Source organism: Mixophyes fleayi, chromosome 4 (assembly GCF_038048845.1).
Source record: "Mixophyes fleayi isolate aMixFle1 chromosome 4, aMixFle1.hap1, whole genome shotgun sequence".
Lineage (NCBI taxonomy): Eukaryota > Metazoa > Chordata > Amphibia > Anura > Limnodynastidae > Mixophyes > Mixophyes fleayi.
The window spans coordinates 246201865-246227946 of NC_134405.1; the positions used below are offsets into that span (position 1 = coordinate 246201865).

The following is a 26082-nucleotide window of genomic DNA, read 5'->3' on the forward strand; positions in this document are numbered from 1 at the left end:
ACCTCGGTCTGCATGGCGGGAGCGGGTGGAGCAGGCAACCATTTTGTCTTTAGTGGCTGCCGCCACGACATTTACTTAATTTAGTTGATAAATAATTAACTCGTGGTCACTTTAGGACGTATCGGAGCTGCTCTGTGAAATACAACAGGCATCACGAGTAGGGTTATAAACCATAATCGCTGCAGAATCAGAATTGCTTCAACACCCCCAATATACGCTAATGCAGACGTGTGCTGTGTCACCCGAACACGTAACTAAACTACAGCGCCCGGAAGAAATATGGCTGCCAGGTCGCTGGGTGTGGCTTCAGAGGGGCGGGTTTAGAAACTGGCTGTGAGGACTCTGTTTGTGATAGCACCGCCCTCTCCTCGTCTCTACCCAGGGTGCACTGGGGCGCGGAGGAGGGCATTTTGTGGTGAGGGAGAGAAAGCGGGGGGAGCAGGAAGAAGAGAACACAAGATGGCGGCCTAAGGAAGGAGCGGAGGGCTGCGGCAGAGTCAGAGGGAGGGAAGACTAAAAAACAACCCGGCGCTTAAGGGTCCGGGAGGCTCCATAGAGCCACTTAACGCTTGGGCACAGGGGCAGCGAGAGTGAAGGGAGTGGTAACACGACTTCCCGATCACCTTTTACCAAACAAAGAAACCGGAGACCGAGCCCTCCGGTATCCTGGAATATCACTCCCTTCATCCGGGGCTCTGTTTTAATTCCCACACGGGCTGGTGTGTCTGCTATCCAGGGTCGTCGTTGTCCTACTTCCGTGGATCATGGCGAGCAGCAGCGGCTCAAAAGCCGAGTTTATTGTCGGAGGGAAATACAAGCTGGTGCGGAAAATCGGATCTGGTTCTTTTGGGGATATCTACCTGGCGATCAACATCACTAATGGCGAGGTAACGCGGCCTTCCTTCCATATAGCGCCCTCTACTGGCCGCAGGCTTCCTCTGTGGCCCTAAGGGCTCCCTGTATTGCGCCCAATTCCAGTATGGAACGTTTGTAACTGGTATAAGGACTCGCTGTTCTGTTGTATCTATATCTCCAATGCTGTATAGATGGTGGATCCGCTACAATGAGCGCAGTAAATTATAGTTTATATAACGTCTATCCTAGAACTCTGCCCTGCACAGAGAATATGTAATCTACATCAGTCCCTGCCCCATTGGAGCTTACAGTCTAGATCCCTGGTACACTAACTCTAGAGTCATTTTGTGTCAGAAGCTAACTAACCTTTCCGTATGTTTTAGTACTGAAAGAAAACCTATACAAACACAGAATCGGCATATATTGACATCTAACTCGTGTGAGAGAGCCAGCTGTGCCAAATACTGTGTGTATAAAATGTGTGGATATATATATATATATATATGAGATATATATTGGTGTCTTGTGTGGGTGTAGATAAATCCCTATCTACATCATGTTATCATGTTGTATAAGAAAAAGTATTTAGGAGTCTATATACTTTGCACTTGTGAGTATAGGAATGACTAGTCTGCGGCATTTTGTGTGTGGGCCTCCTTGTTCTTTCTGTTGGTTATTGATCATTCTAAGATCTGTTTGTAAATTGGTCTGCCCAGTGGTTTGTCCTGATTTGTTCCATTATAACCCTACAACACAGTTCTAGTTTCTTGACTTCCGTTTGGCATTTTGAACACTGATCTGAGTAAACTGGTTTCTTCCTGCTGAACAATGTTTTTCAGTTTGTACGATAAATCTAAACTATATGCTATGTGAAAGGTGACCGTATTTAACTTTATGAGCCTTTGACCTTTTATTAATGCAAGTAATTTTATGTTCAGAAAGGCTCTCCCTGTAGTGACCTAGCTACTGTCCAGAAGTATGGTGTCCATATATCTTTGACATGTCTGAAATATCTTTTGTATCTGGTGGTAACTTCAGGGGACTTTTACTTTTGTGACTATTTGGCATCATGTATCATTGTTTTTCCATAATTTGTTGTCGTACAGACGTTGAAAGAAATCATTGAATTATTTGTGACTTTCTGTTTAAATTTAAAAGTTTAAATTGGCCTAAACAGGATTGCGTAAATTCTACCAATATTTGCATAGGTTTACAGAACTCAATTTTCGAAATGGCAGACTGGCAATCCGTTTACTTTAGGTCCTGTTTTATTCACAGTTGAAATAAACCAATAATAAAAAGGAAGAAGCTTCAATGGAAAAAAATGGGCCTGTTTCTCATGTGGACTTACTAGAATCATGGTTTGTTTTATAGACATATAAATGTTGCGATGTCTGTAGAAAAAATATTGAGCTGGTGTGATCTTGGCTGTGATGGCACACAGGAGCTATAGCAGTAAAATGTCTACCAAAGCCAGTTTTCTTGGTAGATCATTATGTTTCTATTTTAGTGTCTTGCTAGCAGCAGTGATACAGATGGGAATACATTCAAATATTTGCTAACAATGTTCTCGCAAACATTTTACTGACCTCACGAAGAGAAAATATTAAGTTTGCCACATTGATCAGCATTGCTGGGGCAATGGATTCAGTTCTGATCAGGGCACCATTAGTGTGGAGTTTCTACATAGTTTCCCAGTGTTTGTGCGGGATTCCTACGGATGCCCCAGTTTCTTCCCAGGGTCCACAAAAATATACTAGTAGGTGAATGGTCTTCTAACAAAATGGACCCTAGTGTATGTTTGTGTCATAGAGAATTTGGACTTCCATGGGACGGAAGTCCAAATGATGTGAGTGATGTGAATCATAATCTCTATGAATCGCTGTATAATATGGTGGCACTATATAAATGTTATAAACAATTCTTGGATTATTACAATAACATGAATACAAATAGAAACCGCATGTGGCTTCCAACAGAAACAACTCTCATTTAAAGTTTACACTTCCTTAACGTCTCCCATCAAACGGACTGAACAGGAAGTATCAACATTACCCAACACTTTTCTTAGTCTGGCCAACTCTTGCAGCTCTTTATGGCCATTTATTACTTTTATGTATTTATTCTCGGCTAATGTTTAACTCTGTGCCATTGGGTAAGGCCCATTTTTTAATTAACCACATAGCTTTAATGTTGCTACTGCAATTAGCTGCTACACCATGTAGCTGATTTACGAAAGGTTGGCTTCAGTTGCTACAAATGGTAATCTATAGTATTATCATTATTACTTTATGTACAATATATTGCCAATAACAGAAATGACATTCTTGTAGCTACTTTCCTTGCTAGTGTAAATATCACCTGAATTGTAATTTTTCTTTTATAAAGTAGTTATTTGACTTAAATATACATCAATGATTGCGTATCACTGAGCTGAGTAATATAAATTCAATAATTGGAGTGTTGATACTTTACAAAATTTGATTTCGCCATGCTGTTAGGAGGTAGCAGGTAAATGAGCTGTCAGTTGAACAATGTATTACAAAGTATACTTACAATACATTTTTTTATGTTTGCCTTGTATAACACTGCAATGTGACATTTAGTGGTCTTTTTAATGCTCATTTTATGTTTTTAGGGGCTTTCTTATTCTGTGTTTTCTCCGGAAACTGCCATTTTAGGGGAATAGCCGCAAATATGTGTGGTTGAAATGTATCAGCAGAGCATCACAGCAGATATAGATTTCTGCTGCTTTGTTTTTTATTGAAATCCATAGCAGTCCCCATAAATGTCTATGGGGACTGCTATTTACTGCAATGTAATGAAACTGCTTTTACACATACGGTAATGTACAGAAGCTCAGGCTGGTGTACACTACCATATGTGTAACTTTTCAGCTCTGCTCTATGGCGGGCATTGGGGTAGAGGGATCTTCAGACCCCTCACCGCATCTTGCTGTTCTCCAGTCACTATTCCAAAGGTGGTCACCTTGCGATGGTGACCATAGAAAAGATATGAGGGGTCTTCACAGGATCAGAAGTTTTTTGTGACTGCTGTTCCTGTTGAAGTTTTTTAATAAATGCACACAATCTTTCAATCCTTTGCTTTGCGATAAGGATTGAAAGGGATTGTGTAAAAAAATAAATAAAAAAAATTCTTATATATGCCCTTAAGTGCCTGAAATTAGAAATTGCTTTACCCTGTCCTACATTTATTTAAATTGAACATTTCATCAAAACAAACCTTTTGTGCACAAAAGGTGACTGGATTTCTTACTTTCACTTTTGTTAATGTTTGTTGCACACAGTTAATAGTCTTTGTGCAGTGGCCAGTCATTGCTGTGTGGGATAGTGCAATAGTAGTTGGGTATAAAAAATCAACTGTGTTTGGAATAATAGCAGGAGCAGGTTAGCAGTCTGCATATATGATAAATCTTGCAGCTAAGGATTTGATTTGTCTGCTAATGGAAGAATAGGTGGAAAATGAAAGCTCAGGAACCCTATTACGAATTTTTAGCGGCCATACAAATGTGCGTCAGGTGCCATGAAACGTGCTTTACATTTAACGTGATAAACTTGACTCGCCTTCCTCTTCAGCAAGGCCCTTTTAATTATTTATCCTTTATTCAGGCTAACTGGAATTCTTGATTTATTTTATTTTTTCAGTTATCGTGGCTATAAATATTAATGTGTCTTAAAATGGTATTTCGTTTTTAAAAAAAATCATGAAGATATTGCACTGAAAGGAAAAAGAATATTCAAGTGAAATCCTAGGTGAAAAATGGCAGCCTAGTAACATATGTAAGAAACCTATCGTGACTTAACTGCATGCTTTGGTTGTGTTTTTTTTTCCTAGCCATCCAAAACTTATCATTGTAGATGGTGGGCTGCGTTCTGCATTGAGAATTGTAAGTTCAGAAGGGGGATGTATAATGTCTCTTGATGATTTTATTCTAATTGCAGGAAGTTGCTGTAAAGCTGGAGTCACAGAAAGCCAGACACCCTCAGCTGTTGTATGAAAGCAAACTTTATAAGATTTTGCAAGGTGGAGTTGGCATCCCGCACATCCGGTAAGGCATAACTTTACCAACTTTTGTTTCTTTTTAATCAGACATCAAAAGGATATTTAACATCTGTCTCAGGGCAGCTTTGTGCTCTTCTGGGGAGCTCAGCTATCTCTGAATCTGTTTTAAACATCCTTAAATCCATTGGATAAGAGTTTGTAGTAAGCCTACCTAGTATGCTGGATGCATACAGACTGACAGATCATTGACCCATATATGGTCTCTCTTGTGTTACCCAGAACATTGTAAAATTGTATTGCTCAATTTATGGCCAGCATTAGCTACACATAGGTGTTGCTATCCAAAATATGCATATAGTACTTTTCACCAGTCAAAATGGCTGATGTTTTCTGGAATACATGCTTCTGTTCATCACTACTATATCACCATTGTTTTAGCCACGCACAGGTGATTTTATGATGTGTGATGACCGAGGAGCCATTGACTGACTATGGAATAGTGTTATGAAGAGGTGCTTAAAAAATATTACTGGTCATTTAATCATCGGTTTGAGCTCAAAAGCAGCAATAATGAATGTAGAATAAGACGTAAAAGGTAATTGTAATTGTGCTTATTATTGACAATTGCAATTTTCAGATTACCTGATCCACGTACATGATTATTTAATGCTCTGTCATTGTGTATAGCTAAATCATGTGAGCACTTTTGTTTTATTCATTGATTGCACATCAAAGCAATTTGAATATAGAACTTAAGATTGTAGTAAACACTACTATTGGATGTTTTCAATTTTACAGAAGCTTCAGACCATTGTGCTGAGTCTCTGCTCTTGTCATTATCTGTGTGGCTTCCTGGTTGTGTTCATTTGTCTCCTCACATAACATTTCCCAGTCACATGCAGCCCCGTCATTTTTAAAGGGAATGGAAAGTTGTCAACATGAAATGCTATTGTAACACTGACTATATTTACAAGCATGAAACCTAAAATCATAAACCAGCTGATTAAAAAGGACATGTTTATATTCACTGAGTAGTTAACAAATTAATAATAACGCATATAACTAATAAGAATAAAGTCTTGCAAATACAGTTATCTGAAGCCAAAAAGTGCTTTTAAAAAAAGAAAAAAACATTGTGACAGGCTATTGTGTTGGTATCTACCACTTTTTTTTTCCCTTGGTTTATTGTTCTTTATAACTGCTCTGTCATGGGCTGCCAGTCACAAGGCACATGTTAGTGAGCAGATGGCTTTGGTTTCCCTCTCTGAGCTCTGTCTGTTTTTGTGTAATGTAAAATACCCCCCTTCCTCCTTTCCCATCTGCTTTAACATGACATACTGAGAGCTGTGATCCTGTGGCTGCTTGGAAAGCTTTAAAGAAATTGATACTGTACAACCCAATGTTAGTCTGCACCATATACATTTTGTTTGATCCTGGCATTTTCGGTCTACTCTTTAAAATGCTGTTCAGCAATGTTAAAAAAGACATTGAGTTACATATGTGAGTGTTGTTACTTAGAGGTCTTACAATGTATAAATGAGATTGCAAGTTAGGGGGTTTCTTTTTTGAAAGAGGGTTATTTTTTAATTGATTTTGAAAATGTAATAACTAGTGTACATTTGATTAGCCAATAAATATAATACACTCGTCTTGTAGTGAACATACCCTCTTGTAGGAATCGAGCAATGTCAGTACACTGATATGCAGAAATTATTTCGACTACAGAAATTAAGACCACCTGTTTTTGTTTTTTTTTGTTTGTTTTTTTTTTTTAGCTAGATCTTGCAAATGTCTGCACTTTTTTGCTATTATGTAACGTTAGAAAACATAATGTTATCTTGAGTGGAGAGTTGTATATCCAATGTATAATGTTGGAGACTAGACCAGTACACACCCTTTCCGAAGTGTTCACCAGCCCCTTGATGACTTTTAATAACCATAGTAGGTAGTGCATTATTTCTATGCAAGTGAACATGGAAGTGATGACCAGTCTTTCATACCTGAAGATTCTTCATTGGCTTACAAATTGTTTCAGTGTTTACTTGTGGCAATGGTGTGGTTGTAGGGCACACAAACATTTTTTGCATGTATTTTCAGTTTTCCCCCTTTTTAGGGGGAAAGAGTTAAAAAGGTAAATAGTAATTATGTATTAAAGTGTAAAGTGCTGTTTTTTCTGATGTGTAACAATAATGTGGCTGTTTATTTAGTCTCTTTAAAATTATTTGACCTGCAGAGTTGTACATTTTCCATATTCCTGTGTTTGGTATCTTGGTATCTCTATAACCAAAGGAAAAGTAGCTGTTTACACTGTGGCATGTATTTGAGTTTGTGTAAAAGTGTTCACAAGGGATCCTATTTGGGAGTGGGGGTGGGGATGAGTGGGAGGACCAGTCAGAAACAGACTTTACGAAGGATGCAGCTCCCTCTCTGCAGCCACTATTTAAGGTGGTGATTAGTTGGCAATGGATATATTTTCATTTCTTATTATCTCTCTGACTATAGCTTTCCTTATCGGTATTCTATTAAACCCATGTGATGTGTCATTCCCACAGATGCCGCGGGGTTTAGATTCCCAGGATATTTTTATGCATATGCTTTAAAAAAAAAAATCATGAATGAAGTGATCTGTTTTTATATTCATAATTTTTATTTTTTTCAAGGTGGTATGGGCAAGAAAAAGATTACAATGTTCTAGTAATGGATCTGCTTGGACCAAGCCTCGAGGATTTGTTCAACTTTTGTTCACGCAGGTTCACAATGAAAACTGTTCTCATGTTAGCAGACCAGGTATTTTTTTTTATTTTCTTACTCACACCGCCCCCCCCCCCCCCCCCCCCCCCCCCCCTCCCATTGTGTTAATGGGCATTTTAAAAACCTATTTTAGCTACCTTTTTTTTACTGCTCAAGTAGAAGCTGAAAGCTCTATGGGAAAATGTTTTTGACATTTCTATTTAAATTACTTAAAATAATAAATTTTTTGCTGCATTCTGTATTGAATGGCGGTGGTGCCTGGGGCATCAGTGGGGGATTCCTTTAGTGCCATACAGCACCATAACTACATGTAGCTCAGTCTGTGTAGTTGAGCAGCTTATTATCAATATTAATCTTGTTTAATTTTGAATAGTTATAAAAAGTTTGGAAGTATTCTTCTGAGTGTTTTGTACACATTGGCAATGTGTGGAGAATTTTTTTTCTTTTCTTTTAGATGATCAGTAGAATTGAGTATGTCCACACAAAGAATTTTATACACAGAGACATCAAACCAGACAACTTCCTAATGGGCATTGGACGTCACTGTAATAAGGTTAGTATAATCTGCCTGTGCTTCCCAGTGTGTTTTGTTTTGTTTTTTTATTTTCTATTTGTTTCAATCAGCTGTACTATAATAAAACTAATTGTAGTGATTTAATTTTCACATAAGATTTGCTTGTTAATAATCCTATTCCATTTTAATCTAGTTTTTGCACAAATCTTAATGTTGTCCCAGATATAAAGATTTTTATTGAATGTTAATTTGTTAGTATTATACTACACACTTTATCAATGGAGCTGTGATTAAAATGGGCTATGCATAAACATCTCTTATCTTGGAAACAAATTTACCTTCATTTCACAAATGTTTCTCCTCCTAAATCTTGAGGTGACTTATGGAGACGTGCAATTGGTTTTAAGCAAAGCATATACTTTTACAAGTAAGGGTTATTTAGTGAATGTAAATGGGCAGAAAAATGCTGTCGTACTAACTTATATACCTACAGAAGAACTGAGTGTTTAGTTTAGGCTAATACACTTGTGAGCTGCATTATTGGGCCTTTGGTTAGCCTACAAATTCTTTCTCGGCGCTCCTAATTAAATCCTGAGAATGTGTTTTGTTGACGTACACAACCGCTGAGCAGTAATGCTTTGTTTGCTCAGAAAATAACCACACAGTTGATGGAAAGCATTTTGAAACATTTATTTTCATTGTGTGCCTAATTAAGACTTCACATTTCGTTTGTCCCAAAAAAAACATTTTTCTGACCCTGCATATCTCATTTTAATCGCAGCTCTCCCATTGATAAACTGCTGCTATAGATCATAAGACATTTTTAATTTTTTTCTGCATGCTTTATTTTATTTTCTTTATCTCTAGCATTAAGTTTATTGAGCTAACATAACGTGCTTCCTTGACAGAGCCAATATGTAAAAAGCGGGCAGACAGGCAGCAATTGGCAAATTGATAAGCATGCCGTGCATAACGTTTTCTGATTTTTCAACTGGGGATAATTTATTTAGAATAAACAGATGTGTAAGCAAGATTGCCAATGTTATAAAATGTATTATCTGGTTGTGGCTAATGTTTACCTTTGTTTGCCTGTATGAATGCCAACTTGAGGCCAGAACATTCTAAGCGAACTGTGTTCCAACTGAGGTGCTTCAGCCTCCCTATATGTGTAACAACACTTTTTTGATGGGTTTGGGTTTTTTTTTCTGTACCTAGTGTGGGATTTTTTTTTTTATGGAACACCTAAAGGGCAGCTATCTTGGAAACAAACTACCTACAAAATATCACTGTGTAATGCTTGCAACTGATTGTATGCCAACATTCACTGCCTCTCAAATCTTCTCCCCATACCATATTCACCCCTGGGTAAGGATCCCACTCCCCAAGTGGCTCTTCGGTGTTTTACTTATGATCTGTAGAAATGTCCGTATGCTACTTTAAAATGGGCATGTTGTAAAATCCCCACTCTTATTCTTCCCCACTCTTATTCTTGCCCATTCTCGTTCCATCATGTCCATTGAATGTAGTGATTGTGTATTGGGAAAAGTCCTGCTCGATTGTTTCAACAAAAGTTGGAATTGGTAGCATGGACCTCATGACATTTCTACACATTACAAACGAAAATTTTGTCAAGGATATTTGAGGTGCTGTTAAATCATCTAGTCTGGAAATTTACCAAAGTACCCTAGTATCCACAGCAAATTCATGGAAACTCCCCTGTCCTTTCAACCTCCTCCCCTTGGGTTTATGCTGGGCATTCAGGAAAGCTTACGCCTGTCGGATATTGTCATTCTGGGATAAAATAACATATTTTGGTGGTAGTTGTACACCCAAACTTTTGAACATGCCCAAACAGATGTTTGACCTGCATGCGCAGCTAGTTTGGATAATGAAATACTCATGTCTGGGTGATGGGTGGCAAAAGTAGCCATACAATCAATTGCAAATTTTAAGAATTTCTATCTAATGGAATAGTTTACTTTGCATGATGGTTGCCCTGTAATCTGGGGCTAATGAGTATAACCACCTCTTCTCTATTTGCTTTAATTGTTTGGGTGGAGTATTTCTCGTATTGCATCAGATAGGGCGGGTCCCCTCTCACAATTGTTCTTCACACACCATTTTCGCAATGACTTGGTCCTGTGAACATGTATTTTATCTTTTAATATAGCGCCATTCATATTATGCAGAGCTGTACAGAAAATGTGTAGTCGTGTACATCAGTCCCTGCCCCACTGGAGTCTAAATTTATTACCACACAGACTAGCGGTTACTATATCAGAAGCCAATTAAAATATTAGTCTGAGTTTTGGTGTGTGGATATTCTTTGGGGGGTATTCAATTGACGGCGGGATCGCCGCAAAGACCGCGCTCAAAATATTACCGTTAATACGGTAATATTGTGCGTAAATACCGTTAATACGGTAATTTACTAGCTGGATTTCAGCTCGCAGCTCAGGGAGTAACGGTAATAATTTTCGAGCGCAGGCTTTGCGGTGATCCCGCCATCAATTGAATACCCCCCTTAGTGTTTTCGTGGGTTTCCTCACAAATTCCACACACTTGATAAATGTGATTCTTCTCATGGCAAGCAACCCCCACCCCTTTTAGAATACCCTGATACCATGCCCCACCTTTAACTGAAGGCAAAAGTCAATCATGGCAAGCTCACATAGCTAGAGGACTCAATCCATCTAGGCCATTCAAAAATGCTATATTAAAGAGGGTTGGACAGAGAAATTAGGAAGATGTTGTACAGTCCAGCTCCCGGCTGTTTGTCGTTATATAATATCTACATTTCGCACAACGTCTGAACTTTTGAACTACTTTTTAAACAGAAATTTACGCTGACATCTCTTTACCCATCACAAACCATAGATTCCCATATAGTATACATGTGAAAGTTAAAACATGGCTTGTCTTTTGTTTGGTGAGAATTCACTGGCAATAAACATTTTGTTACCGAGGAAACTGCAAGTCAATTACACAAGTTCAGGCTTTACACTTTTCCAGATGCACAATCTAGAAGCGTTGCTTTTTTTTAAACAGAACTTGTTTGTTTTTTCTTTAAACCTGCAAATAAAACCCACTTTTGTACACATTTTAAAGACTGCCTCCTTACCACATGTGTAATTTGTTTGGCAGCTTATTTATGGTCAGTTTTATAGTCAAACTGATACCCAACAATATGACGCATGGTAAATTTATTTTTATTTCAGTTTAGTATATTTGCCCATCTACCTACAATCCTCTCCTTGCTAAATAAAATAGCATCATGTAAAAATATGCACTCCATTTAAACTAAGGTGTTTCATTATTACACCCACAAATTGGTTGTGTATGTTTAACTTTTGTAGGGTCATCTTGGAAGTAAGTTGGTTCTCTTGTGCACTAAGCTTTTAGTGAGAACTTGCTCATAAAGTGTTTGTTACCCAAGAATGCTTATATGTTGCCCCCTTTCCCCTCCCTCCAGCATTTCACTTCCTCCTGCAAAATCTAGACCCTAAAATCAAGACCTGGACCCCAAATTTCAATACTCAAAAATGTAATTTTACACAAACTGATATTTTCACTTGTGGGGGTGTTTTTGGTTTTTATTGGTAGTTTTTTGGGGGGGAGGGGTTGTTATGTTGGGTGTTTATTTTTTATTTATAATAAAGCACAACATTTCCTTTTAGAGACTAATGTAAAATTCATGCTAGTAATATTGCTCAGTTCTTAGCAGAAGTATTTTTGGCAGGAGTTTCTGGTAATCTTGTTCCAACATCATTTGGCCTACAACAGGGATATTTGTGTATTAGGGGGTTTTTTGTTTTGTTTTTTTAACTGTCAGATTTCTTCTCCTATAGTAACAAGCCCTGCATGCTTATATTGCTATAACCTTTCAGGTGACAAAATGCCGTGCACCTCTTCCTTACTGAAGATTTTTTTTGCTTTTAAAACCATTTGGATGGGTGAGGAAGGGCATTTTGGGAATGAAAAAGCTGCTTTCTAAATTCCTTCCATAACTGACAAGCTCATTGCTCTTTTGCTATGGAAGTGATCGATGCTAATCCATTCCTAATATAAAGAAAAAAATGGGTGTTGCTATTTGGCAACAAGTGGACAGTGTCATAACCTTAAATGGCCTTTTTCTTAAATGTAAAGTTTATTGTAAGAACTATTTGGAAGGGGTAAACTCAAATTATTAGCTGCTTGGTGGAAGGAGGATGGCATTTGACTCCCCTGTTTACCGCCTCGGTGTTGCCTGTCTGCGCCGGCAATTGTTGCAATGTAAGCAATACTGTTTGATGCACTGCCACCCTCTATTGTCTGTTCAGTGTTTCGAATCTCCAGTGGGGAAGAGGAAAAGAAGCATGACTGTTAGTACTTCTCAGGACCCATCTTTCTCAGGATTAAACCAGGTCTGAAAACTGTCTCCTATTCCAACTTCCACCCCAGATTCATGTGCTTTTTTTTTTTATTTTTTTTATCCTTGGTTTTCACTTATACATATTTTAACTAAACAATAAAGGCCTTGCACAAGCACCTCTTATGTTGGCATTATTCAGACATACTTGGCAAACATGTAACATTACTAAGAAATCTTCCTGGCCTTTTTCTTAATCGCTGAATGTTTGTATTTTCATTTTTTTTATAATTAATGTTAAGTGCAACGTGCATAAGAGCATGCTTCAGAGATGAGAAATAAAATCATTTTACATCCTTATTAGGAAGTAAGCCACTGCACACTTTGGAGCTGTGTGCCAAAATCACTAAGCCCATTGGTGCAGTTGCATATATTGTAATGTAAAGCACAATGGTTAATGTCTTGCCTGCAAATTATGGATATAGTGTAACTGTATGGGTTGTGTAAACAATTTTGTTAAATTGTTTGGTTTTTTTTTTACGTATTGTATGCTGGTCTTAAATGTTTGTAACTTACTCTGTTGAGCATTGTGTGTATTTGTGGACCGCACTCAGTTGTGTTTAATGCCTTGGTCCTATATGCAAACTGTAGAAGAACACTATCCAGTCTCCTATGTTGGCTTCTGTGTATGCATTATACTTTAAAGTGTAAACTACTATTGCAGTTTCTTGTGCTTGTTCCATTGTGGTTAGATCCACTATGCTTCTGGTCTAGAGCAGATTTGTGACAAATTACATAAAGAAGCATATACTACTCTACAACCAATGTATTTAAATATATATTTTTTTTTTCTTTTAAAAAAAATAAAAATGAATTCTGTTCAGGCTGAGCAGTTTAAGGTGTCCATCCCTATCCTTTATATTTGTATGGGACCTAACTTACTGATGGAACATGGAAATTATAGTCATGGCTCCGGGCTTCATTGTACAGTTTCTCTTAAACCACATAAAACTGTACAGATGAAAATGGTGTGTTCATTATTATTACAATCTGCAGCCTGAAATGACTCGGCACAAAAGCAGCTGTGCTCACTGGATTGTGCTTTCCAGTGTATTGCATTGTGTGAGACACGTTACAGACCTGATACCTCTGCCTGTAAATGCATATCAAATAGTGCTGTACCACTTTAAGCTTTTGGACAGTTTTGCAGTATATTCCCAACTTCTCACACATGATTTCATCTCTTCTGATGGTCCTCCAAAGCCATGTAGCCTGCCTATAACACTTTGGATAATTCCACTCATCAGTAAGAACTTGTAGAAATATATACAAGAAAATATTCCTCTCCTCCGGTGCCTCTGATGGTCCCATGTAGGCGTTTCTCACTCCTGCTTATGTCTCCTTTAGTTTATTTTTAAACTGCTAGTAGCGTAGTGAAAGTATCACCCCAGTGAGCTTCATAATGTTTTAAAATGTGTTAAATGAATGAATTCAATTTTGTCCCTGCAAAATTATCTATTGAAACAAATCACTTACATGAAATTAGTCTCTTGGTAATGTAGGTTATGACCTACATTTTATAAATAGGATTAAAAAAATTTGCTGTTAGTGCGCATATATTGTTCTTTTGCCAATAGAATCTATTGGTCTGGCAGTGTAAATGTTTTGTATTACATTTTAGAACACAATTGTGGCAATGCCATTATTAACGCATAATTTTTAATGTGATTTTCATACATTTTATTAACACACGTAAAGTAATATTAAAGTGACTAGGTGTAAAAAGGGCACTGAGATTTGGTATTTAACAAAATGACCTTGAGCCATATTTTCATGTACGGAGGTAGAGTTTTTGTCTACTCCGTTTCTGTCCTGTGCTTTTAGAAAGTTTCTTTGGTCAGGTGCATTGAGGATTTTTCAGTGAAAACCGACATGTACTGTTTTCACACGGCAAGACTGCAATTGATATTTAGCATTGTACATGGCTTTTAATATTGGCTATGTGTAGAAGTTAATTTTTGGTATATAGCTTTGTGTAGGGAGTAAACAGCTTTAAATATCATTGATGCTTCTTGTGGCCAAAACACTTGTGGACACCAGCAATTCCATAGTACAATTGCCACAATTATTTTTGGGGGGGGGCAGGGACTGTACAATTTGTTCCTACAGTTAAGTATTTATGGATTCCAGATTATTTTTTTTACCATTGAAAAAAGCCAAATCTGACTGCTGGTGTAGGTCTTTGTTGCCTGTTTGTTGGGGGGAGTCCTTCCACACTCTACCAGCACTTTAGCCAGTCTGCCTCCCATCATTGGTGCTCCACTCTTGCATAGAAACTTGTTGTGCTTCTCAATCTTAGGAGCACATAGGAGTCTGTTTTTTGTGTTTCATCATTACTGCAATTTGCATGGACATCAGCTTGCGCTTTCCCTTAGTTTCCAATATCCTTGCAATTAGCAGTCATTGTGAAACTAAGCAGATGCACTGCTCCTACAATGTAGAAAAGCACCATGTGTGGGGTAGCAGTTAGTGTGGAAGACTCTCCCTTCCCTGATCTGTAATAACATAACTGTGCAGCTAAGGGTTGTATATTAAAAGTAGTTTGGTTTGTTTTTATTTTGTTTGTTTCTTTTTTAAAATATATCTGTTGGTTATATACCATACAGATAAGTAAAGCTAAATGTTTCCATGGTTTGCCACATTTTCGTGAAACCAGTTGGTCAAGTGTTGTGATTTCTGAATGTTTTCTTGGACTGGAGATCTTGCAGATTATCATTTGGTGAAGCAAGTTACTTTAAATGTTAATATTAGTGGGTTTTCTGGAATACGAAGTGTGTATGTGATTTGTCAAAGAATCTTTGATTATCCATGTCATGTTAACAATGGCCAAAGCATGTGTTTAACCAAATGTGAACTGCGGTTTTGTTCCAGTGATCAACTTTTTAATACTTGTTGTTTTCCCTATAAGTTATTCCTTATAGACTTTGGTTTGGCCAAAAAGTACAGAGACAACAGAACAAGGCAACACATACCTTACAGAGAAGACAAAAACTTGACTGGCACAGCCCGCTATGCTAGTATCAATGCTCACTTAGGAATCGAGCAAAGGTAAAGAAGTTTCTTTATATAATGTAACAAAAATAAGCTACTGTATATGAATATGCTCTGTAACGGCAAAGGCACTTCAAATAAACAATTTTATTAAGAAAATACCAGACTTTAAGGGGGTATTCAATTGTTGCATTTAACGCGCTAAAACACAAAAAAACGAGCGCTCAAAAAATATTAGTTTATACGGTAATATGCGCGTAAATACCGTTAATACGGTAGTTTACTCGCTGAATTTCATCTCGCAGCTCAGGGAGATGAAATTTAGCGCGTTATTACCGTATTAACGCTAATGTTTTTAGAGCGCTCGTTTGTTTTTTTTGTGTTAGCGCGTTAAAAGCAACAATTGAATACCCCCCATTCTGTTATGTGGAAGAAACATAGCTGTTGCTTAACAACTTGGTTATTCTTATAGCTTGCATGTTGCACTAAAGTTGTGGTGTCCGGTTTGACAGTTTATAAGCTTGCTCTTATGTAAATGTGTAGAAATAAGGAGAACTCCTGAATGAAGTATTTGCTCTTTAAATCTAGTCAGTAGGCAGTGTTTTCAAAATGAATCACATGTTTGCTGTTTTGGAATTACTTCTCCTCTGCATGATCAAAAGATGGCTGCAAAATACTATGTATGCTAGCAATAAAATAACTATGTAGCCTTTTGAACATTTTACATAACATACATGAATATATCCTCAAAGCTGTGTTATAAAATAAATTATGTATACAGAAGTATTGGCAAATGGGAATATTTCAAAATGCTGGTCTATTGAAAACTATATTTTAGCAGCTTGATTTTCCATTTCATCCAAATGCTATATAGCTCGATCACCATCCTCTATAAACTCATGCATCCTATACTTGTACTGCCCCTGTTACCCACGTTTAAGTGTTGCATTTGAATACCACTTTTCAGTACGGAAAATAAACCTTTTTGGGTGATTTGCTGTCTTTTTCAGAAATATACTTACATATTTTTGCATTATACAGTATTTTAGTTCAATGAGTAATGAGTTTGTTTGGGGTTTTTTTTTCTCATTTTTAATTTGATATCTTAATCAGCACACTGTAACTTAAATCCTATACCAGCATCTGGTATATAACAGAGAAATCCTCTTTACAAATGATTGATCTGAACCTGGTTACCACTGTTGTTGCAGCTTATTTTATTGCTTCTCAGTTCAATGAAAATGCTGGTATCTCTGTTCTAAATATAATTTACATAAGGTTCAACTTATATCCTTAGTATGTCTTTATTTTTCTTTCAGTCGCCGTGATGATATGGAGTCTCTAGGATATGTGCTAATGTATTTCAACAGAACCAGCCTACCTTGGCAAGGACTGAAGGTAGGCCATGCACTGTGAAATAGTTTTTAAAGCATCATTAGTTCGATGCAAGCCATCATTTTAGCTACGTTCTCCAATATTAGTTGGCCATTGTCTCTATGTTTTGGTTTCTATTCCTTAGAGAGCTTTTGCCTTTTATAGTGTTGGGTCCATTTAATTTCTCTTTATTTATTGCAACTCATTCTGCTTATCTAGGTCTTTTTAGGCTTTTAAACAAACTTTTATTTGCCAGAATTATAACACTGGGTAATTTTCTACTCTTTTTAGTATGCCAATTACAATGTCATTGCAACATTTGCTACAGTTTTCAGAAGTGACATTTCAGTTCACTGTCAACTTACAAGTGTATGCTCTTTATTTTGTGCATATTGCTGCTAACTTGAAACTAAAACTGTTTTAAAGGCACTTTCCTTTTTTTCCTCTATCTAAACTCCAAGATAGTGAAATAAATGCCCCCTCTGTATAGTTTCCGCCTCGCAAGATAGTGTTGGTATGGCAAGGTGCCCGAGTCTGTGCAACCTTTTAATATGAGACTCAAAGCTTGTGGTAGACTAAAGACTGAGCTTTTTTTATTTATTTTTTTTATACAGTTAGTGGGCCAAGGAATATCTATAAGCAAATTGATGTCTTGTTTCCTTTGTGCAGTTGTTAGTAGCCTGTTGAATACTTTTTATCTTATCCTTCCAATTTAATCTGGTATTGCACAACATTTTTATATTGTGAACCACATGTTCCGCAGGCAGCAACTAAGAAACAAAAGTACGAAAAGATCAGTGAAAAGAAGATGTCCACTCCTGTTGAGGTTTTGTGTAAGGTGAGTCTACACAGCGAGGAAAGAAAGCTGCTATTTAATAATGCGAAGCACAAACTTTTATATTAAAACTACGTGGATGTTGCCTATCCATGTCCTGAGATGACATACTGGCTTACATTTGTTCTACAATCTCTGCCTTTGCTGCTTACAGTAATAGAGACTCTCAGGTTAAATTAATACTAAGGAAATGATAGCACGAAAAACGGCGTCCGTATGTAACTAAGGAAACCAAGCCTTCCTATCCCCCAAATTCGCCAGATTGGTAAATTGGATATAAAACTTCACTTTTAATAACATTAGAATTAACATATTGAGGATCTTAACATTTGAATATTTTAATTGGTATAGCTGATAATAGCAGGTATATGAACATTTAGCAGTGGGGCTCACAGAAAAGGTTACTGTTCCTGGTTATCAGACACGGCCACTCCACCTTAATCTACCTGACTAAAACCTGCTAGCTCAATACCTGCCTACATCATTTACCATTCCTGCATTGACTTGCATGTAAAGTTTTTATTTTAATATAAGTATTTACTAAAACCAACTGCTAAATTAATAAAGATGATTTGGGCACTTTTTCTCAAATAACTATAGACTTGCTATTATCAATTTGACACAGATTTGAAATGACTATGGCCAGGCTAGCATTTGATTACATTAATGAAGCTTTTACTTAAATTCCATCATTTAAATGTAGTAATTCCTGAATAATGCGGTCTTAATCACAAAGGAGACTAAGATTGTGCTCTTCACCTACCTTCCCAATGGCTCAAACAGAATCATTATGTACTGTGTTTGTAATGTTCCCTTCTATCTTTGTCTGCTAGGCCGGTTTAGCAGCTTTGTCTAGGTAGAAGAGTTGCTTGGTGGGTAACATTTAATGCTGTCACTCAAGGAATGTCTTATTCCTTTGATTTTGTCACATTACCGTCAAGTCCAAGTTCTCTTTGTGTGCTCACTATTACAGGGATTTCCCGCAGAATTTGCAATGTATCTCAATTATTGTCGGGGATTGCGCTTCGAGGAGGCACCAGACTACATGTATCTGAGGCAGCTCTTCCGAATTCTGTTCAGGTTTGTATCTGCAAAAATCTATATATTCGAAGAGCGGAATCCAAAAAGGAAGAAAATAAACACTTTGAAACTGATCTAGATATTTAGCGCCTGTTGCTGTGAATATTTGAGTCAGTTTTTTTGCTTTACAACATTATCAAACACATCAACATAGTTTCAAAGTATTGTAAACTTGAGACCTATGAATCAGTGTTTGAGAACCAGTGCATTGATTTAGTCTTTTTTTTTTTTTTTTTTTTCAATATTGAAGGGCTTGAAATACTTTCTTCAAGATGTGCTGTCACTTTTAATACATTTTTGTAAATCCCGTCACAAAAAACTAGTGGCTTGTCATTCCTTTTTTGGATCTCGCACCATTTGCTCTATTTTGCAGCTCCCTGGCACCCATATAGCCTTGCTCTTTGTAGCTGCTCTAACAAGAGATCTGAGCAGTAGTGGTGTCCAGGCTGTGTTCGTGCCAAGACTTTCTAGAGTAACATGTACTTAGGTTGAAATACTGCTATTTGGGATGAAAGCTATTTAATAAAAAAAAAATCTTAACTGCATGACACCTTTTCCCAGTTGGCAAAATATCAACAGTGTGAAATATCCAACATGTTTTTTTGAAGAGAAAATGTGGAATTTGTGTAGAGCTCCATATTTGTAACTGTGGTGATCAATGGAGATTAGTGTCTATCTGACTATGTTCTCTTGCAGAACCTTGAACCACCAATATGACTACACATTTGACTGGACAATGCTGAAGCAGAAGGCAGCTCAGCAAGCGGCCTCCTCCAGTGGGCAGGGCCAGCAAGCCCAAACCCCCACAGGCAAGCAAACTGACAAATCCAAGAGTAACATGAAAGGTTAGTAGCCAAGAACCAAGAGACGTTTCAGGGAAAAAAAAGTTTGGAAAAAAAAAATACTCCATTTGGATTTTCACGATTTAAGAGTGTTAGATCGAGGAGGTGGTTTTTAAACCAATTTGGCTTATAAAAGGAAAAAAATGAAGAAAAATCCAAAAAGACGTCCTTGGAAAATTTGACTACTAACTTTAAATTCAAATTTCCTTATTTGTGTATCAATAGCAATCTCATCTTCTGGGATTTTGGGTCATCTTAACAACTGCATTTCTTTCATGCATTAACTCCCTTTTCCAATTGTGGGGACCAGTTTTCGGTGGTATGTGAAGGCTTCTTAATTCACATTCCTGGACCTAACACTTCAAGGATTATTGAGAGCTCAGCCTTCCTTTGTTTCCATAAATTAAGTATCTTTCTATTTCAGCCCTTCTGATGCTAAAGGGATTTGTGGCTAATTTCAGTTCCCTTTGGCATCTTGTTGCAAGGATATGGTGGTGGACTCTGTTCTATAAAACTAGGTGGAAAATTGTGACTGCTGCTAGGTGTTGTAGGAACTAAATAGGGAACTCGTGTATTTGAAAAGCACATCTAAAATTTTCAAGTTGGAGCTTGTTTCAAGACTTGTGCACTCAGACTTTCAATATTATAGGAAATGAGCTTAAGTGTGTGAGATGCACTCCTGTTGTGAGCTTCAATAGACTTACTATATGACCATCTTCCTTAGGTTAGGTTTCGTGTGAGATCTCTAGTCAAATAACCTTTATTTTGTTCAATTTATTTATGTTGCTTTGCTTATCAGTAACATTTAATTCAAAATGCTAATTTAAGGATCAGTAAAATACAAGTTGCCTAACTTGATTGGGATTTGAGTGGTGGTTTGTTTTTATTTTTTAATAATGTTGGCCGCAAATTGTTAGTTGTGTGGCTCTAGAACAACCAGAAATCCCAATGAACATCTTATCTGGATCAAACTGATATAATTTGGGACTGGCAGAAAACGTGGTTGAATGATTACAAGCAAACCACGTTGATTGAGCCTTGTACGCTCTGGTCCCTCTGCCCATGCTGCATCCATAAGTTGTTTTTTTGTTTGTTTCCCCCATTGGTGGCCTAACTGGACAGATCTTGTGACACAGCAGTTCTAAGACAAACCTGATCTGCCAGTGTGTGGTAATTTTTCGTATGTTAAAGGACACAGATGGTGGTCCTCCCATGGACGGCTGGTGCACAAAGTCTTCTCTACTGCAGTGCAGCTTTAAATACAATATCAAATCTTTAGTTATAGTAGTGCTTTCATGTAAGGCAAACATGTATTTTAAGTTTTTAGAACAAACATCCAATCTGTAAGCTTTCAAGATCTTTGAAGGAGCCAGGAAAGATGTGCGTTGATAGTAGTAACTCCCAAAACTTGCCAGCAGCTATTTGTCGTATTGTCTACGTAGAGCATGCTACTTCATACAATGCCTGTAAGTGTTTACATAGAAGTGTTTTTTAATGTGTTGGTATTTTAACACTACCTAAGTGGTCACAATTTCCCACCTGAGACATTAAGCTGTTACTGTGACCATTAAGCGGTCTGTTTTATTTAATGTTTGAGTTATGTAAAAATGGCTGTGTTGAAACTTTGAATGTGTATTTTCTGAGCAAGACCAAGTTTTGTGTTTTTGTTTTTTTTTTGTTTCCCATTCCCTGTTCTAGAAGTGTCTTTTGCTTACCACCAGACCAGCAATCACTGAGCCTGGAGCATGATATTAAACATGTTGCTGTTCATAGGTCTTCCACCCTGCCAATAAACTTGTGACACCACCTGCACAAAGGGAGTAGATGTAAATCAGAGTAGGGCTAGGAATAATGCAAAACTATGGCCCGCCAGTCACACTGGAATCGGCACAGGAACAAGTAACTTGAAACAGTTAACATACCAGACCATATAAAGAGGCAGGAAGCCTGTTCCTGTAGGAGATGGCATGGTAGATTTCAAAGTACTCTTCTTTGTTTAACCAGGCAGCCTGTTCCTCTGCATGTTCATTTGTCATCACTTTGTAGAAATAAATTTACATTTAAAATTCACTTCTGTTCAAGGGATTTTAGTCGTTGTGGGTGTTTGGGGTGCTTTATTTTTCCCAGCATACAGTAGGATAATATCCCCCTGAAAATTGAGGTAGGGGTGTTGTTGTCAAAATTCCTATTGTATTTTTGTTTTCTTTAGGCGTGTTCATTCAGTGTTAGGAGGATGACTGAGGGAGATAAAAGGATCCTCAGTATGTCTACCACAAAGCTTGTAGTAATTTGGGCTAAGATCCCAGATAATTGGAATATCTTTGTGAATGGCAGACCATTGTATTATCTTACTAGACAAGGCTGACAGCATTGCTCTATAGCTTTAGATTTCATAACTTCTTCCCTTCTCCCTCTTCTCCCGTCTCTTCGTCTCATCCATGTGTCTGTCTGTCTTCCCCTCCCTTTAGATTGTTCGCTCCTTTGAGCAGGGCTCTCCTACCTTCTGTTTCCATCACTTTTAACTGCGCTCTCCAGCTACTCATCTCACCTCCTCTCAGTCCCTCTGCCCTCTGTCTCCTCTCGCTTCTCTCCGCTCCCCTCAGTGACTCTCAACCTGTCATCCGTGCCCACCCTCTTGGGCCATAGTTACCTGCCTGTATTCACTTTTTCCCCTCCCTCTCTTTCATGCTGTGCCTGAGCCCCCAGAGTTATAGTGCTTACTGTTACTTGTACTGTGCTGTTTCACCTTGTACTGTGCCATTGTTTGTCCTTGTACGGCGCTACGGATACTTTGTGGCGCCCTATAAATAAAAATTAATAATAATAACTGATTTGAGGACTACTGCTGAACAGTAGCTACACGGATATATTTGAGCCATATTGTAATCGTCTAATGTGGGCTCCGAACATCGCAAATTTCACTAATCCTCGTCCGCGCACATATAGAGGTGCGAGGAGAAACCCTACAGTTTACAACTGCTTTCTGCAAGTAAAATAACTGCATTGTATTTGTGGCATTGTCCTGATCTGTTCAGTAGAACACTTCTTACTTTTCCGAACCTGGTATAGAAAGCAGTCATGTAGTTAACTTTCAAAAAGGAGTATGGCATCTTTTATGAGCATATTTAACTCTCAAAGTCTATATGACATCATACAGAGAACAAATGCTGAAGCAGAATCCCATGAAGAAATGACACCTATCATCCAAATACCAGAAAATTGGTGGTTTGCTGTCAACTGTCTTAAAAAAAAACACTGTTAACTTGAATTTCATGATTATATAAAGAGGCAGAATATTCAGTCATCTTGCTAACTTAGACCAGTAGTTATCCATATCTCTGAAGCCTACATAAAAAATAGAAGAGTGGATATGTAGACTGACAGCTGGAGCCACGAAAGACACCAATTTGATGTCTTACTGGAGATCTTTACCATTATGCCACCTCTGTAACACCCTGTGAAACCTATCTGCTGTTGCTGGTCAGAGTTTCTTAGTGACAGTTTTGTTGACACTTGTATCCATGGATGCAGTCAATGCTTCCCCTGTATTATGGATGCAAAGATGATAAATCTTCCAGCAGTTTACCTAGAGCCAGCAGACTTGGTTTCCTAACAACCCATCTGTAATTGAATTGAATAGCTTTCTGGACAGTACACATGAAAAGAAGAAGAAAAATGTGGACGTTAACATTTCTCCTTTTTAAATGGAGTATAAACACTTCTAAGTTGGACTCTTCTGCTTGTAGATTGATTTGTATAATGGCGCTCCATTTTTTTTTTGCCTATCTCCAGAAAAAGCAGTGACCTAGTACATAAAGCTGGTAAGCAATGGAACAATAAAGTTTAAATGGTCACCTGTAATAAAATGATCTGTTTACAGTAATTTGTCAGCAGCAATGGATTTCAGTCCTACAGTCTGTCTAATTTCTGTGCACACTACCCCCACAAACTCCCAACATATAAACTCTGGTCTTGCTTGTGATACTCATTTCTTGTAAGATTTGTTTTTCCCCAAATATACTGGTAAAACTTTTTTGCATCTTTGTTCCTTTTTCCAACAGGATTTTGATTACGCAAGGAGAAGACATTGCAGACCCTGGCACGAGCTGGACCCGTCACTCCCTTAAAGCCTAGAGATTTTTAGTTCATATGTACACTTGCCAGTTGTTGTGGGAGACCATTTACTTGGTGTAAAAGGAACTTAATTTCAGTCTAAACTGGCTACCTGCGGCGTCCGATGTGCTGACTTGTAGCTGCTGTTAATAATTGTGAATATCACTAAGATTAGTGAAACATGGTGTCCAGTTTTTTTATTGCATCCCTTACCCTCTCCCCTTCTGAAAGTTTGGGAAGGGTGGTTCAGTTACCTGACTTTCGACAGTGGTGGAAGAAATTGTGCAAATGCCAATTTTATTTTTTGTTTTCCTCTCCCCCTTCTGGTTAACCTGTTTGAACCTTTATACCGCTTATGACCACCTTCAGAAGAACATGAAAAGGTTTCCTAGAGACAGTTGTGACAACCCTTGTCTAAAAGAAAGAGCTCTCCATTGTTTCTTCCTGTTTACTTTTTCTTCACTTATCACTTCTGTGTTTTTTAAGTTGTACACTTAAAACATTCTTAGCTTTTGCACAGTAGGGCCCACCTGCTGTGCATGCAGGTGTCCCTGCAGTGACTGGGTAACATTATTACTTCAATCTCTCGTCACCTTGATTTGGTTGTTATGGTGACTGCATGTGTCCAGGTTATTAGGACCCACTGGCATAGCAGCTTCTCATTGTGGAGAAAATGTTTTGGATATTGTTAACCACATCCACTATAATTTGCCAATTCTTGATAATCTGAAACCAATAAATGTCCCTAATTTAACCAAAGATTACAATTTTAAGCAGATCATAAAACTGAGCTTTTCTGTGTTTTTAAAAAGGACAACTTCTACAGTGCAGATCTAAACCTAAATTACAACGTAGCAATTCTAGTCTTTAGAAGATGGAAAATAACTTGTACAAAGATAAGCTTTTTTTTTTGTCACAATCTAGTTAACATCTTTAAAAGCTTGTTTAAGTGGCTTAGGAAATGTAATCACTGTAAACATGATCTGGGATGTTTTTTGTTTTTTATTTTGAAAAAATTTTTTTGTTCGTTTAAAAGTTCATTAAAAATGAAAAAAATCTATCCTGTTTCTGTAATGGATTAGATTTTTGTTCTCTGCCTCGTTCCAATTATCTGAAAGCTGTTAATACTTTGTTTTTAAATTTTAAAGTGGGTGGGCTCATTTTTCTTTGACTGTTAATGTATATGCATTCTTACTGAAGATCTGGTTGGGTGGGATCTGAATAATTCAATGCTCCCTGCAGGCAATGTAGTAAAGAGGGTGTCTGACGCTTTATGTTAAAGAGAGATTCCTAGCCAGTTCAGAGGGCTAGTTGCAGAAGAGCTCCTGTAACTGGATGCCATGCTGCATTTTTGTTTGCAATCTATGGGTAAAATTGCCAAAACAAAGTATTTCCAGCATCGGCTTCAGTGTTTGGTTGTAATAGACCATAGTTGTATGATGCCTTGTGCGGTCTCTCAAAGCAACATTTGGTTACAAATATTCACTAGGCTTGATGACTTTTCACTACACTCCCATCACTTTTTAACCTTGCCCAAGGATATAAATGGAAGGTTTCATGATCTTTGTTTGTCCTACATAGAGGATGGTCCACTACTATGGAATGTTGGTGCTCTGTATGGTTTTAGTTCAGATTTTAACGTGTATGGTTTTCTTTAATACTAAAAGGATTGGCATAATCTTTGCCATGATGGAATGGCTCACTCAATGACACACTGGAGTGTTTGAATTGAGAACCACACACTTTGCATGCATACAGCTAATTCTCAAACCTGATTTGCAGTAATTGCCTAACATTTATACCTTTTCAGAGTCACCCAATTGCACAGAATATATGCAGAAAAGCAGTCCTCTGATACTGCCCTTTTTCCTGTGCCCAACTCAAAAATAATAAAGATCAAAATGCTGGTTATTCCTCAACAGTGTAACTTATTTATTTTATTATGTTGGTAAGCACTGCAAAAAGCTACGTGGTTCCAGCTCTTCCGTTTTTAGAGACTGAAAGCAGAATTTAACCTGTAATCCAAACCTCTTGCCCCTTCCCCCATATACACCACACTTTATCACTGGTGCCTTGTGAAGAGAAGTGTGTATTTTCTCCTTGGGTTATTCAACAAAATGAATTGTATGGGGAAAAAAATCATCTTTATTGCTGCCAGATCAATATTGTATTTTGAGATAAGTGCCATTAATTATTTGATCAGGAAATGCTACCACCCCCTATATAAAAGTAGAATATTCAGCCAATTGGATTGGAGCATTCAGATACATGTTAATAATGTACCAAAGCATTTGTT

The 26082-nt window shown here is 37.6% G+C and overlaps 1 protein-coding gene across 6 annotated transcripts; it reads left to right on the plus strand.

The window, feature by feature from the left end:
- Positions 1–385: 385 nt before the first annotated feature.
- CSNK1A1 (casein kinase 1 alpha 1) lies at positions 386–25705 on the plus strand. 6 transcript variants are annotated; one of them, XM_075209609.1, is made up of 11 exons: positions 386–887; positions 4818–4924; positions 7539–7665; positions 8084–8182; positions 12463–12546; positions 15460–15599; positions 16862–16940; positions 17671–17754; positions 18725–18831; positions 19528–19676; positions 23735–25705. In XM_075209609.1, exons 1-11 carry the CDS (start codon positions 765–767, stop codon positions 23740–23742), a joined length of 1107 nt encoding a protein of 368 aa, XP_075065710.1. In that variant the 5' UTR covers positions 386–764; the 3' UTR covers positions 23743–25705. The 6 variants fall into 6 exon arrangements, with proteins under 6 accessions (XP_075065710.1, XP_075065713.1, XP_075065712.1 ...); XM_075209612.1 differs by having other exon boundaries at positions 19528–19640; XM_075209610.1 differs by having other exon boundaries at positions 398–887; positions 17680–17754.
- The last annotated feature ends 377 nt before the right edge of the window (positions 25706–26082 follow it).

Excerpts from the sequence above, each read along its gene's own strand:
- CSNK1A1 (XM_075209609.1), top strand. The coding sequence starts at position 765 with ATGGCGAGCAGCAGCGGCTCAAAAGCCGAGTTTATTGTCGGAGGGAAA. Across the intron at positions 8,183-12,462 it reads TTGGACGTCACTGTAATAAG|TGTTTCGAATCTCCAGTGGG; the intron begins GTTAGTATAATC and ends TTGTCTGTTCAG. Across the intron at positions 16,941-17,670 it reads TACCTTGGCAAGGACTGAAG|GTTCCGCAGGCAGCAACTAA; the intron begins GTAGGCCATGCA and ends TGTGAACCACAT.